Raw genomic sequence first — 13,917 nt, 5'->3', positions numbered from 1 at the left:
GCAAGATGCAAGCATTGCTGCCATGGCATGGTCAAACTTACGGCCTGACTCTGTTCATGGTACTCAACGCCTCTCATGAAACCGGCAAGTCTATCTACCGGTGTCTACGGATTCCATGTGGGTGTCATATATTGAACTCAATCAGACGATTATAGTTTCCTTTCTCAGTACAAGTCAGCAATCATCTAAGTCCCTACTTGGAATAGACGGATCTGTAGAGCTACAACACAGTTCTTCACGGTACTTCTGCTTGGGCTGCAGCGAGACCCTAATTACTGACAACGCCACTCTCATCCCAGCCCATGTGAAGAACATCCTATCACAACGAAAAGCGCCCAGTCAGCGGCAGATGTACCTGTGATGTACTCGATCGCTTGGTCGGTATTGCATACCGTACTTGGTGATAGCTCACGCCCGTTCCAGGGGCGAGAGAGCGCCAACACCGGATAGGCCCAACGATGACCTCCAATCACCACCCTCCAGAATGTAACCTACGAGACGCGGATCAACAAAGACAGGGATGACGAGAGGTCGAGCCAGCTGTTACTGTATTGCAGCTTCTCTCATCTGGTGACTACCCCGCATCCGGGTTACGAGGAAGAGCATATAAACCTTGTGTCACCCAGCCCGACAATAGAGGGCAATACCCTTCCAACTCGCCTGTTGTTCTCATCAATATCAGGATCAAGAAATCTCGTTCTCTCATCGTCTCTGCTGTAACTACTCTTCCATTATCAAGAAACTACTACAAGAATAGCGACTATTCACGATGTCGACCCCTGCTATCCAAGGTCTCTCGTCTATGGGCTCTACTGTCGGTGCATACTCTAGACAGCAACTGGCCACTTTGAGAAACAGATTCTTGACTACAGGCAGGTTTTCCCTCATAGCACCAACGTTATGGTAAGAAGGAAGGCATCCTAATAGCCCGTTTAGAGAAGCGCAGGAGGAGGGCACAGCTCATCTCGACCTCGTTTAGCGTCCACAAGCCGGTCTGGATTGCTGCAGGGGGCGCAGCCTACACAACGATGGGCGCGGTTTATCTGACGCTACGCTACATGCGTCGTTTGAAATAAATCCACCTCCTCCGCGAGCGAGTGAGCGAGCGTGTCTGGTTACCGCTATTGGTGCTTTGAAAGCCACGAAACTGGAATAGAGGAGGGGACTTTGTCCGAGACAGCGATCTACATCCTCATTATTACCGACCATTCATTTCACATCATTTTCCATTTTTTTATTCTTTTCTATCTTGTTTGGGTTACCCTCTAGGGTCAGGTACTTTGGACGGCACGGGATGGAATATGCAACAAGGAGGGAATGGAATCATGACATGACGGAGTTTTACGCGTTTTGGGTTGCATTTGGACCAATATTCATCATGTATTTAACCAAGACACTATTACAAACACACCAAGGAATGACCATAAATACAAGAAACAAATACAATAACTTGATGCATCATTAGTGAGGGGCAGACATTTTTTAAATCCCCGTTGTGTCTTTTCCTTAGTTTATTACCTGTTGACTAGGGTTGTCACTCGTGTGATCATCCCCTCTCTCCTTCTGTGGTGTGTCTCTGGCTGCCTGTCTGCCGTGTATTAATACCAGCTGCACAATAATGCAGCACACGCGACAGGGATAGTTAGGTAGTAGCACAGCACAGTAAAGTAAGAGTAATCTACATCAAACCCATTGGATCACACCACGCTGCGTCAGCGGCTGTCCTCATACCACAGTACTACCTCTGAAGTACATTCTGTGTGCGGTGGTGGTCTGATCACATTCATCTAACCATCCCCTACTTTGTGAAGTTGAGTCTCTTCATCGAAAAAAAAATTCATACTTAACTATCCCTTTATCAACCATAACATCTAGTATATCCCACAGACTTACTCCCCCCACAAGAGCTTAAGCACCCACTCTTCACCTCCATGGGTACCTAGTACGTAGTACCCGTCACCCGTCATGGCAAAAGTGGGCCACAACAAGTTACCCCAGATTCCCACCAATTTATTAAAGTTTCCCTTTCGTCGCCATCCTCCGACCCCATCCGGTTAACAAGTGACTAACTAGTAAACTTCAAAACTAGGGATGACATCCGTGAGGACAGAACAACAACCGTGCAGTCATGGAGGGAGGGGTTGGGTCACCCGATCATTGGATGGGAAAAGCAGCGGTGGCTTTGTTCTGGCTATGCAGTAGTACTAGACTTCGTCTTACCCCGCCCGACTTTGACCAGTCAGAAGTGGTGGGAATGAATGGGCTGTGAAAGGTTAGTTGTTGTTGTTGCATGATCATCCCCCGGATCCTTGGCACCCCCGCAACCCAACCGCCCATGGAATGCTGAAGTTGAGCTGAGCTGGACTGTTGCCTTGACTGGTCTGGTCTGATCTGGTCTGGTCTGGTCTGGTCCAAGTGGCTATGTCGGTACTGCAGAGGTACTTCGTGGGTACTTCAGGTGGAGTTCGGCTAGGGGGGGAGGGGCCGGTATCTACCTAATTTTGTTGCAGGTTGGCTGCCACTCTTTGGATATTGGGTGGTGGTGAATATGGGGGGGTGTTGCGGGTTGGCTTCACGGGGTATATATTGCTTGAGGTTGATCACTTGTGCTGAGGACTACCGTGATGGGATGAGTTTCTGGGGTAGTGATTGCTCACAAATGATAAAGGTAGCCTATGTCAAGCCGAGAAGAGGCAGTAGCAGACAAATAATCCGATAGTTGCAGTTCCGACCGATGAATCTTGTTGTGTTTCACAAGGATCATGAACACAAACATAACGCAGTCGCAGGATCACAAAGGGGTATATAATTAATTTGTACGGAGAAATACAACAACAAGGCCTGCTGGCCCAATGGTAAGGCGCTTGACTACGGATCAAGAGATTGCAGGTTCGAATCCTGCGTAGGTCATTCTTTTTTGTTTTTGCTTTTTTGTATCCTCGGTCTTCCCGCTTCCGGGTCCCCCAGTTGCTGAATACCAGCAGCCATAGCAGCGGTCGCACTTTTGTTTCATCCAGATTATTGCATCGCTCCGCTGGTTACTTGCTTCTTCATTCCCTAATACCTATCTGCTTCATGATCACAATGCCGATGAACGAGTAATGTGCTGTCCTCGAGAATGCTCGTCTAATCATAACCTCGCCCTAGTAATATAGCCCTGCCGCCCATGGAATTTGTACTTGACTCTGATACCTATTGTCATTGAAACTTCTGTCTACAGTCTGTGTGAATTGACTGATTACTGCGATGATACACCCCTACGGGTATCTCGGTCGAGCTGCTTGACTGATACACATGAGCCCCATGCTAACCTTCTCTATCTCACACAGTGGGAACCACGACATCAGTCTACCATGTAGCTGAAGAGGGAATCCTGCCAGCTGATACGAGCAATTATCATCGGTATCTACATTGCAAGTATGAAATGGCCACTGATGGCCCTTTGCAGAGACCAGAGGACCTTGTCGAGTTGGTTCTCTTCGACCATCGCTGTCTTGAATCATCGGCAGAACTAGCTACATTTGGCGGAACAAGAAGGTATTGAACGTCTTGCATGTCAATTGAGTTCCTTAGCATCAGAAGCATGGTGTTCCGTTCACTTCAGGAAGGTCTCAGTGGTAAGTAACAGAACCGGACAACCCACAGAGTCTCATCCAAAGGCGTCATTATCGCAATGATCCCAATAAACTGCGACCAACCCAGAGGTTGGGAGTTGTTGGTTACCAGAACAGGGTTCATGACTCTTCATTGCAATATATGTCCCATTAGTCGGCGAAGCTCGAGTTCACCCCTGAGAAGAAGAACGCCCTCTAATGGCCCTGGCTGTTATAAAGCTAGCAGCCTAGTATGTGATACTGCATTATCTTCATATGCCATCTTTTTCTTCCAAGCTAACTCAGAAAAAGCTCCTGCATCTAAAAGCTGTCCCACCAAATAGCAGACGGGCAAGCCCCATCACACTGCATTTAACTACACGGCGAGAACTGTGAGCAGAGTGCTATCGAGCAGCATAATATGCAGCCACAATCCAATTCATATGGCATCAGTAGTATCAATGTGTTAGTAATAAGGAGACCTGGGATATTGACAACCTTTTATACGAAAGTATAGGGAGAGTAGAAGAAAGAGCATAAAACCTATCCCAGCTAGCTGGGACAGACTTAAACCTGCCCATATAAAACCAGATGTACACAACTTAAGCCCGAGCACTGGACCTCCACTCTCCACTAAAAGAAACAAGAAACAAGTCGGGGTAAACACCCTCCTCAACGCTGATTGATCATCATCTAGGAAACAAGTCCGAGTCGAATCGGAGAATTATCCGCAGGACTATATCTTCACAACTACTATACATAATGTTGCAATTCCAAATCTCATCTTTTCAGTTCCTCTACCAATACATCATATCTCCACCATCATACACAACCACCACGAAATACAACATGCCCAAGCCAATAATTCTCCACCTCGGCGATCCCATCGCCTACAACCACGACCTCTACAACGGGCCCCTCTCCACCCGCTTCACCATCATCCGCGACACCTCCCCGACTCGAGAAGCTTTTATCGAGGCCTTGAAAACCAACAAGTATATAACCCCCCTCCCTTCTTCCCCCCGCCTACCAAAGACATACATTAATAAACAATCCAGATACGGCCCCATCACCGCCCTCCTCCGCCCGCATTTCTCCTCCGGCAAAACCATGTCCCCATGGGACACCGAACTAATCTCTCTCCTCCCACCGAGCGTAAAGATCTTCGCCTCCGCCGGCGCAGGCTACAACGACGTTCACATCCCATCCCTCACGGCGCGCGGAATCTACTATACGAACGGGGCCGGCGCGTCCGACGAAGCCGTCGCCGACACAACGCTGTACATGATCCTGAGCGTATTCCGGAACTTTACTGCGTCGCAGATTGCCGCGAGGTCCGGGGATGTGGAGAAGTTCATGGATTGTCATAAGAACTTGGCGGACATGTCGATGAACCCCAGGGGGAAGGTATTGGGACTTATTGGGCTGGGGAGGATAGGGAGTGAGGTGGTGAGGAAGGTGAGGGGGGCGTTGGGGATGGAGGTGGTTTATTATGATGCGGTGAGGGTGGACGAGAGGAGGGAGAGGGAGTTAGGGGTGAGATGGGGGGGTGGGGTGAGGGGGGTGTTGGAGGAGGCGGATTGTGTGTCGGTGCATTGTCCGTTGAATGAGGAGACGAGGGGGTTGATTGATAGGGAGAAGATTGGGTGGATGAAGCATGGGGTAAGGATTATTAATGTGGCGAGGGGGGGTGTGGTGGTTGAGGAGGATTTGGTGGAGGGGTTGAGGTCTGGGAAGGTGGCTGCTGCGGCGTTAGATGTTCATGAGTTTGAGCCCGTTGTTGATGCTAGGCTGAGGGGGATGCAGAATGTTACCCTTACGACGCATGTTGGGGGCGGGGCAGTGGAGACTAGGATTGGGTTTGAGAGGTTGGCCATGGAGAATATTTTGAAGGTGATTGGGGATGATGGGGAGGTCGTAGGGGAGCCGCTTACGGCTGTTAATGGGAGGGAGGTTAGGGAGGTGTGGGAGAGGACGGGGAGTGAGTGAGTAGTCTTGGATTTGTGTAAGTATGATATTTATGGTATGAGGTGTAGCTGCTAGTTCAGATAGCTTCCTCCGGTTTCCTCGTGGATCAAATCGAACATGGGCTTCGCGCTGAAATACCCTGCCTTTGGCGTGCCGACGGACTTGTATGTGAATGCTGCATCGGCTTCGTCTACCTTGACGGTCTGTCCGCCCCGGCCTGCAGCTGCGGCGTCGGCCATGAGCTGCACGTAGCAGCACTTCTCCAGACTGACGAACCAGAATACGGTTTCTTCGATGGACTGTCCTACTGTTAGAAGGCCGTGGTTCTGCAGCAGTGCGGCTTTCTTGGTGCCTAGGGCTTGAGCAATGCTCTTGCCCTCTTCTTCGGCCAGCACGATGCCGTTGAACTGATTGTACAAGACGATATCCTGCTCTAGTTAGTTGAAGGTTTCTGTAACTAGAGGGTACCACTGACATTGTAAAATGCACACGCATCCTGCGTGATGATATCCAGCGGCCGTCCGAGAGTACAAAAAGCCCGTCCATGAATGCTGTGGCTGTGCGCAGCGCAGAGCACGTCCGGACGAGCAGCATGAATGGCCGAGTGAATCATAAAAGCAGCAGCATTGAGCAGCCGAACGGGTCCGCCGCCAATGATTTCCCCAGCGTGGCTCACATGAATCAAGTCGGATGCCTTGATCTGTGAAAATGCTAGGCCAAAGGGGTTCACCCAGAAGGTGGTTGGGTCGACGGGATCACGGAGTGTAATGTGTCCTGCCACGCCTGGAATAAAAGTTAGTATGAACTGCCAATCCCCTCGAGCCGAGGTTATTCGGATGTAAGTAGTAGGGATGAGTGATGATGGCATACCTTCATCGTAGCCATTCTTGCCGAAAATGCGGAATGCTGCTGCCAGTCGACCTTTGAGGTACTCGCGCTCCTTATACTTGTCTTCGAAGACTGGGGGCTGTGGGAATTTCTGGGGGGTGTTCTTCACTTTGGCGGCTTTGGCAGCCGATTCTTGGGTGGAATGGGTTTGAGTGGGATTGGGAGAGAAGATGGTGGTTTCGGTGGCGGTGGGAGGGGCCATATTGATTTAGTAATGCGATTGAATTGAATTAACTTGATGGTGGGTGGATGGTAAGTAATGCAGGGTTCTGATGATGAAGAGGGAGGAAGGGATGAGGGGAAGAGAGGAGAGAAGAGAAGATATGCTTATCTGACCAGCGCGGGGTTGAACCAGAGCAAGTAATCAAGGTTACCCGACGGATCTCAACCGAGGTTGCACCGCATCGCTATGGATACTCGACCGAGTTTGGTTCATGACTATACCGGAAGTGCCTGGAGTTGGAAACACCTAGAACTATCATCGAATGTGATCGGTCATACAGCCCGTCGAAATATCTATTCACTTTCCTGCTACAGGATGTTCTACTGCTATATACACTCGAAACCTGTGTTGGATAGACTGAGTCATGAGTCATGCGAGAGAAGCAGAAACATTGAGAAAACACATTGACCCAGGCATCCCAAATCTACAGCGGTAGCCGTGGTATTGCCATTCTTCGCGTTTCGTCCAATAGTGCTTCATATAGCTGCCGGTCCTTTACCCTCATCCCCTTCTGTGTCGAGGGCGACGCTCCCAGTATGGGCTTCACGTCTGCTTTGCATATTACACCAGGAGGCGGAAGCTCGCCTGTCTGAAAATACTGACGGATCTTCTTGTGAACACATACGGACGGCGCCGCCAACGTTGAGTGCTAGAAGAGTCAGATCGTCCATCACCTTTGATATGTGAGGACACTTACGCCTTCGGAATCCTGCTGTAGAAGCACCGAGCCAGGAAAGCTCTCGGACATCTTGCGCGCACTGCAAACGATTAGCCTCGACGCCAAGTCTCCCAGAAAACCGGGAAATTACCTTCGCAAAGGAGTCACTGGGTCGAGCGTGTTGCTCACAAACAGCAGTGGATGGGAGGTGTTGGCTGCGAATGGCCCTATAAAGCTCAGCAATGAACGGTCCAAATTACAACGACACTACTACCTGTAAGCTTCCACTTCGGCTTTACCTTCCACCCTACGCAGCTCATCAAAAGACTGGCCCAGTAATCCCCAAGCATGGCACTATCTTCTTGCAACGACGTCCAGGAGCGCCGGAACTCTTCTTCATCAGCATCCTGCAAATACTCTGCATCGGCACAGAGGATGGCTGTGCTTGAATACGCTTCATTGTGCCCCGACACTTGACACTCAGCAGACCATGGTCCAGCTTGAAGGCATTGATCGGAAGGGCAAGAAGGGGAGCGGCCCCCTACTTTAAAGTCGGCAAGGGCGGCGCCACTTTGCTGCGATAGCTCGGTCGCTACCTCTGCCAGTTGAGGAAATCCATAAAGTGGCTGATACAGAGCAATTCGCAGGATGACCTTGAGATCACTCCACGTCACGACTTCCGGACCTCGTGTAGCTGATGCGGGAACTGGTAATGAGCGGTTGTAGAGAGCGTCTTCTAGTGCCATATATGTTTCCTTGATGGCGGCCGGTCCGCCTTGAGCATAGAAAGGACAGGCATCTGCTCCAGCCGCATTGCAATATCGCGTAAATTGATCGAAAATGGCGTCAGCGTCTTCGACAGCGTTGGGCCCCTCACCGAAATAGTACTTGTCGGCATCTACCACTGCATCAAGCACAGCTCGATGAATACGATCGGGAAACATAGTTGCAAACGTGGAGCCTAGAATGGTTCCGTACGACCGACCCCAGTAAAGGAGCTTCTCCTGTCCCCGCTGCCATCGCGTTCGCGCTACTATACTCTGTCCTGGATCATAGCCATAAAAATGGTCCTGTTGGCGCTGCTCCAGCAGGCCTTGTTCTGCACGCCATTCGCCGTGTCGCTCGACGATCTCAAGCATATCTCTAGCCACAGGGGGCGTGTTGAGGTGTTCGCCCAACGCTTCCTCTCCATCCTTCGGAGGAGTGGACAGGTTGGCAGAGCATCCAGTGTTGAGGGCAGTCGTGCGAGCCCAGCTATGCCAGAATGCATCCTGTGCGCTACCCAATGTGCCTTCGGCTGCCACTTGGAGTTCCCAATTTCGCTGCGCGAACAGATGAGGAAAGCAGCTGAACCCTGGAGTCGTGTTGTTGACCCCGCGAGGATCGAATCCAATGATGTCAAAATACTTGTCCCGCGAAGCGCTTTCTGAATCGACGATACTTGGGTCGTTCTCCGAGTCTACGGTCTTTTGCAGGGATTTGCCGCTAACAAGCACCTGGGCGACCCCTGAGCCACCTGGGCCACCTGAAACGGAATTAGTCAGGATCATGGCATAGACTCGCCCAACATACCTGGGTTTGTCAACACCGCGCCGCCATATCGGGAATCTGTCACCGGAACCTTGGCTGGAAGACGAGTGATGGCGATCGCGAAGCGCCGTCCTTGACCATCAGATCGGTTGTAGTCCATGGGCGCTTCGAGACGGGCGCATTGGAACCCATCGAAGCAGTCATGGTACATAAGTGATTGCGAAGGAGTTATCTTTACCGGTCAGACCCTTCCGGAGACAAATGTAAAGTCTCTCACCTGTTCCCAGCTAAATTGCGAATGGACGATAATTTCAGTGTGTGCTCCAGTAGAGAAACGCGTTGTCCACCACGCAAGACCCGCAAGAGTTACTACAGCGATTCCTATGCCATGGAGTACCTTTCGCCAGGCTCCATATTTTGCAGGATGTACATGGGCCCGAAACGGCCCGTATTCAGAGGCTTTTAAGCGATCCATGTGTTCTCAGACTAGACAATGCACGACATCCACTTTACCAGTGTACGCATCGAGGGATAGTAAAGGGCGCCCCACGAGTTAAATGTAGATTAAGCCATGGTTGACCCAAGATACCGGGCGGGCTGACAGGTCATTCAGCTGGAGCTGAATATGAAGGCCTGCAGTATCTGCATAGACACGACGACGAATTAAGAGTAAGAGATTTGCAATGAACCCGAAGTGGGGGTTGGATAGCCACGGGGTTCAACTCACCAGGAGAAGCCGCGCATGCCGAGATTGAGAGGGAAGATCGCGGTCGGAAAAACCAAACAGACGCCAGATGGCGGATCAGCGCTGGTGGCCTGTGATCCCTTGCATTTTTTTAGGCTGCGTTCGGCCTTCCTCTAATTGCCTAGTAGCAAACTCTTCGGAGACTAGCATGGATCAGCCCAGAGGTTATTGGCTGATGCCCTTATCACACTCCCCGTACCCAATGCAAGGTCAGCATCCATGATAGATGTGGCTATAAGCGTCTGGGAACAGTGGGTCTGTCATCTCAGCAAGAGATCACCCCTTTATAGAGCGATCAAATGTCCCCGGACAGTCGATGAATTTGATGTTGGTCTCTCTGCCTCTGACGCTAAACCGCACTCCCGCAGGTATCCTGAAACTTGGCTTTGCCCGAGTTGCCTGATTGACACAGCAACTATGGGTGGTGTAATTTGTACTACCGTTCGCATATATGGGATACCGTTCATTTAAGCTCTGGGGACACGTTTGTCCTTGTTGAAAATTGGTTGTTTCATCCCCATCTGGGCTCTTCGACGGAGGAAATATACAGATGCCGTGGTGTTCGTTATGTGAAGAACGGACTTGCAGAGTCGAACAACTCGTCGACGCCATACGTGTATCAAGAGCCAATAGTGGGCAGAAAGGCCATATTTACCCTGTCCTCTCGTCCATCTGCGAGGGACTATGATGGGTGCCATCTTCCGCTACAAGCTCCCAGCCAAGGGAGCCAGTGCAAGGGGTGCCATATCCCAAGATATGTATCCACTGTAGTTCTTCCTGTTCACTCATTCGATCGCTGGCAACTGGCGAATCATGTGGCCTGGTCATGACAAATGCCAAAGTGGGTTTGGGATGCCTGCTTCCTTCGGGATGAACAGCAGAGAGTACACTGAAGCTAAATTTTCAAGCTCGAACGTGAAGCTCACCAGCAGTGGAGCCAGTTTTCTTTCTAGCGTTTCCTCTTTTGCATCAGATACTCTCTGGTCCTAGCGATGGCGTTAATCATTTCAGAAGAGACAAGGTTATGCGATCATGTCCTGCTTGCCAAACAGGGCACAAACTCGAATAAGCTAGAGCCAAAGCTTCTAGGCTGATCTCTGCCTGATCTGCCCGGCGTATACTATGGTGTTGTCAAGGGACGAAGCAGAAGACGAGTACGGAGTAAATAATGCGGCTGCAGCAACATCCCCCATACTCCTTGGAGCCAAATGTTGAGACGCGTCCCGCATGCATCACGTGCGGGGAACAGTTTCCCCAACTCCAACTCAGTGTCCGAAAAGGGAAAGGTTCCAGCCTCGGTTCTCCGCAAGCCCTTCCTCACCTTCTCAACATTCAGGCCCCTCCCCATCTGCCTTGCCACCAAATGGAGAGACTTATTCACACTGACTCACAATTAAATACTCCGATAATCGCGAGTAAGTCAGTACTGGCCTGACAGCTGCCTCTTCGCCGATCGACCAAAATGGACGTGCGTGGCAGCCGGGCTTGTCCAGTTTGGGAGGATCATTGCCATCCCCCGCAGGATCCATTGTGACTAATGCAGCTTCTTATCAATAAGTGCCCACTGATGGTCACATTCCTCACCCACTGCCGTTGTCGGTGCTGAATCCGACTAAATGTTTGCCCGTTTTCGCGACCAGGTTTGGGGCATTTTAGGCCTATAGTCGTCGATCTTCACCCGGATCGGCACACTCGGGGGCGCAAAGGAGCCCTTGCTGGCCAAGGCAGGCAAATCGCACCCGCCGGGGTCATGGATTGGGATTGGCATTCCTCCTTCCCCCCACCAAGCCCATAGTCACGTTAGCTGATGTCTTCGTCACGGCGATCTCTTCGGCTGTCCACCAGGCCTGCCTCCCTCCATTTATCCATCCGCCCTCCCAGTATCGGCCACAGCCAGTCAAAGGTGTATCAATGCTTGTGCGTGGTCTTAGTGACGCCATTTTGATCGCAATCCCACCCTTTCTGCTGACCGCCTGCATTTGCGAACGCCAGGGATGGAGATAAGTGAGTCCGGTCTGTCGCACTAAATGAGCTTGATCACTCGACACTCTATTTGATTCCGCCATCTCGGTCTGTCGCCTGCGTCTCGGAAAAGCATACATACCTGATGTGGCCCGCCCAACTGAATTCTGTTCTTGAATACTCACATCCACACAATGGCTGGCTGGAGCGGAATTTTCCGTCCGTCTAGGAGAGCGGAAAACGTCCCCAGTTCCTTCACCACTGGGAATGAAAAGCACGATACAATCGATGTCACTGTTCACGAATCGAGTGCCGCATTTCCAGATGCCACTGGGGCATCAAAGATCCAAGCTGCCGAAGCCGTCAGCGGGCGCAAAGGCCGGTATTTGTTGTATGCGGGGTATGTATGTCATATCTCTATTCTAGCATAAGTGCTGATCACTTCCAGACTGGCGATGATGATGGTCATTTAGTAAGTTATCATCTCTCTACAGCGACAGCACCTTCTGATCGCTGGTTGGTATCAGTGAATTAGACAACTCGACTGTGGGGACCTATCGTAACTTTGCTACATCTGATTTTGACGCTCTCGCTGAGCTGGCCACCTTGAACACTGCTGCGAGCATTATCTCCGCCATCTCCAAGCCCCCAATCGCCAAGATTTCCGACGTCCTCGGACGCGGTGAAGCCTATGTGTTCGCCGTCACATGCTACGTGGTTTCCTACATTCTCTGCGCCTCTTCCAAGACCTTCAGCACTTACGCAGGCGGCTACGTCCTCTATTCGATCGGGCAGGCTGGCACATCCTTTTTGAATGCTACGATCGTTTCGGATCTGTCATCTATGCGATGGAGAGGTTTCGCCTATAATATTCTCTACCTCCCATTCCTCGTCATTCCTTGGGTGTCCGCGTTCATTGTGCAGAGCGTCGTTGATGGCATTGGCTGGCGTTGGGGGATTGGCATGTTCGCCATCTTGATGCCTTTCGGTGCCAGCTTCATCATAACCACCCTCCTTGTCTTCCAGCAGCGGGCCAAGCGGTCAGGTCTCGTACTCAATGAACAGCTTAATCTGTATGGTTTTTTCTCTCGCATCGACCTAGGTGGCCTGTTTATTCTCAGTGCCGGCTTCGCTTTAGTTCTGATTCCTATTACACTGGCTGCTACCTCTGCTGGCCGTTGGAAGACCCCCTGGGTCGATGCATTGATTGCCGTGGGAGTCGTGATTCTGGCTTGCCTTTACCCTTATGAGAAATACATTGCCCGGCATCCTGTGGTGCCTGTGCGCTACTTCCGCAACCTTTCAGTTCTGCTCCCAGTGATACTGGTCTGTATCGACAATATCAGTTTTGGCGCCACCCATACATATTTGTATGTTTGGTCCGAGGTGTCGCATAACTTTTCGCCACGCAATGCGCAATTCCTCTACTACACAAACGGGGTTATGCAAGCCCTCGTGGGCATGGGAACGGGCTTACTGATGTACCGCCTACGATCCTACAAATGGATTGGCGTCATCGGAGCGGTCGTTCGCATGGTTGGATATGGGGCCATGGTTCGCCTTCGCACCAATGAAAGCTCTGTGGCCGAGTTGTTTATTGTGCAACTGGTCCAAGGCATTGGTAGTGGAATCATCGAGACCGTCGGAATTGTTGCAGCACAGATCACGGTGTCGCACGCGGAACTCGCGCAGGTCACATCGTTGGTCCTACTGGCCGCATATTTGGGCAACGGGATAGGCTCTGCAATTGCAGGGGGAATATACTCAGGACAGCTGCGTCAGCAATTGCGGTTACACCTGGGGTCTGGTGTGAGTGAATCTACGGTTGATCGGCTGTACAACTCTATTACAGGTACTCTCCCAGCATGGGGGTCAACCGAGCGAACAGCGATTGACAGAGCTGTAAGTAATCTGCCTCGCATTGCCTGTCCCACACTAACTTGCCGTTCAGTATTCAGATGTGATGGGGTACGTGTGCTACACAATTCGAAGCCGATGTTAAACTGACATAACCAGGTCGATCACTATCGCGGCTCTGGCATTTTCCGCCCCTATAGTAATTCTGTCGCTATTTTTGCCCAACAAAAAGCTTGGGTATGGTGGCCCAGAACCTCTAGCTTCTCTTTCATCACTGACAAGCTGTTAGGGACGGACATAATCTCGTCCAAGGCCAGCAGCCTCCCGAGCGTTCTGAGTCCACACTGGTGGACGCGAGAAGAGCGCATGGAACGAATTTGGATATCTACGAGGCAAAAGCGTGAACACATATGGCGGTAATATTATTATACATTATGACACTAATGTCTGGTAACTTGGGTATCCAAATATAAATGCTTATATACAACGTCCA

General features: G+C 50.9%; 6 protein-coding genes and 1 non-coding gene across 7 annotated transcripts; 5 read left to right on the top strand and 2 right to left on the bottom strand.

Annotated features, from left to right (window-relative positions):
• Window positions 1–425: 425 nt before the first annotated feature.
• Window positions 426–1,422, top strand: BO83DRAFT_381457 (uncharacterized protein; the record flags this gene model as incomplete). The annotated part of the gene is made up of 2 exons (XM_025531993.1): window positions 426–872; window positions 937–1,422. Coding segments are annotated over exons 1-2 (238 nt in total), but the record flags the coding sequence as incomplete, so codon positions are not given.
• Window positions 1,253–1,476, top strand: BO83DRAFT_381456 (uncharacterized protein). Its single transcript, XM_025531992.1, has one exon. The coding sequence runs from the start codon at window positions 1,295–1,297 to the stop codon at window positions 1,463–1,465; it is 171 nt and encodes a 56-aa protein (XP_025384577.1). The 5' UTR covers window positions 1,253–1,294; the 3' UTR covers window positions 1,466–1,476.
• Window positions 1,477–2,838: 1,362 nt separating this feature from the next.
• Window positions 2,839–2,910, top strand: BO83DRAFT_t222. Its single transcript has one exon. It is a non-coding gene; the product is annotated as a tRNA-Arg (tRNA).
• Window positions 2,911–4,402: 1,492 nt separating this feature from the next.
• BO83DRAFT_368078 (D-mandelate dehydrogenase-like dehydrogenase) lies at window positions 4,403–5,582 on the top strand (the record flags this gene model as incomplete). Its single annotated transcript, XM_025529802.1, has 2 exons — window positions 4,403–4,588; window positions 4,652–5,582. The coding sequence occupies exons 1-2, from the start codon at window positions 4,443–4,445 to the stop codon at window positions 5,580–5,582; spliced, it is 1,077 nt and encodes a 358-aa protein (XP_025384576.1). The 5' UTR covers window positions 4,403–4,442.
• Window positions 5,583–5,591: 9 nt separating this feature from the next.
• Window positions 5,592–6,730, bottom strand: BO83DRAFT_368075 (class II aldolase/adducin family protein). Its single transcript, XM_025529801.1, has 3 exons — window positions 6,432–6,730; window positions 6,037–6,344; window positions 5,592–5,989 (listed from the first exon to the last, which is right to left on the bottom strand). The coding sequence occupies exons 1-3, from the start codon at window positions 6,649–6,651 to the stop codon at window positions 5,633–5,635; spliced, it is 885 nt and encodes a 294-aa protein (XP_025384575.1). The 5' UTR covers window positions 6,652–6,730; the 3' UTR covers window positions 5,592–5,632.
• A 366-nt stretch (window positions 6,731–7,096) lies between these two features.
• On the bottom strand, window positions 7,097–9,020 carry BO83DRAFT_321122 (putative proteinase; the record flags this gene model as incomplete). Its single annotated transcript, XM_025527839.1, has 5 exons — window positions 7,097–7,321; window positions 7,370–7,430; window positions 7,482–7,557; window positions 7,602–8,855; window positions 8,903–9,020. The coding sequence occupies 5 exons, from the start codon at window positions 9,018–9,020 to the stop codon at window positions 7,097–7,099; spliced, it is 1,734 nt and encodes a 577-aa protein (XP_025384574.1).
• A 2,427-nt stretch (window positions 9,021–11,447) lies between these two features.
• BO83DRAFT_381453 (putative siderochrome-iron transporter) lies at window positions 11,448–13,912 on the top strand. The gene is made up of 6 exons (XM_025531991.1): window positions 11,448–11,967; window positions 12,016–12,039; window positions 12,095–13,469; window positions 13,519–13,535; window positions 13,584–13,661; window positions 13,714–13,912. Exons 1-6 carry the CDS (start codon window positions 11,762–11,764, stop codon window positions 13,826–13,828), a joined length of 1,815 nt encoding a protein of 604 aa, XP_025384573.1. The 5' UTR covers window positions 11,448–11,761; the 3' UTR covers window positions 13,829–13,912.
• The last annotated feature ends 5 nt before the right edge of the window (window positions 13,913–13,917 follow it).

The sequence above is a fragment of the Aspergillus eucalypticola genome (assembly GCF_003184535.1).
Source record: "Aspergillus eucalypticola CBS 122712 chromosome Unknown BO83scaffold_27, whole genome shotgun sequence".
Classification (NCBI taxonomy): Eukaryota; Fungi; Ascomycota; class Eurotiomycetes; order Eurotiales; family Aspergillaceae; genus Aspergillus; species Aspergillus eucalypticola.
This window is presented reverse-complemented; position numbering and strand designations above follow the sequence as displayed.

Excerpts from the sequence above, each read along its gene's own strand:
- BO83DRAFT_381453 (XM_025531991.1), top strand. The coding sequence starts at position 11,762 with ATGGCTGGCTGGAGCGGAATTTTCCGTCCGTCTAGGAGAGCGGAAAAC. Across the intron at positions 12,040-12,094 it reads GCGATGATGATGGTCATTTA|TGAATTAGACAACTCGACTG; the intron begins GTAAGTTATCAT and ends GGTTGGTATCAG. Across the intron at positions 13,662-13,713 it reads TTGCCCAACAAAAAGCTTGG|GGACGGACATAATCTCGTCC; the intron begins GTATGGTGGCCC and ends ACAAGCTGTTAG.
- BO83DRAFT_368075 (XM_025529801.1), bottom strand. The coding sequence starts at position 6,651 with ATGGCCCCTCCCACCGCCACCGAAACCACCATCTTCTCTCCCAATCCC. Across the intron at positions 6,345-6,431 it reads CAAGAATGGCTACGATGAAG|GCGTGGCAGGACACATTACA; the intron begins GTATGCCATCAT and ends CTTTTATTCCAG. Across the intron at positions 5,990-6,036 it reads ATGCGTGTGCATTTTACAAT|GATATCGTCTTGTACAATCA; the intron begins GTCAGTGGTACC and ends TAACTAGAGCAG.
- BO83DRAFT_381456 (XM_025531992.1), top strand. The coding sequence starts at position 1,295 with ATGGAATATGCAACAAGGAGGGAATGGAATCATGACATGACGGAGTTT.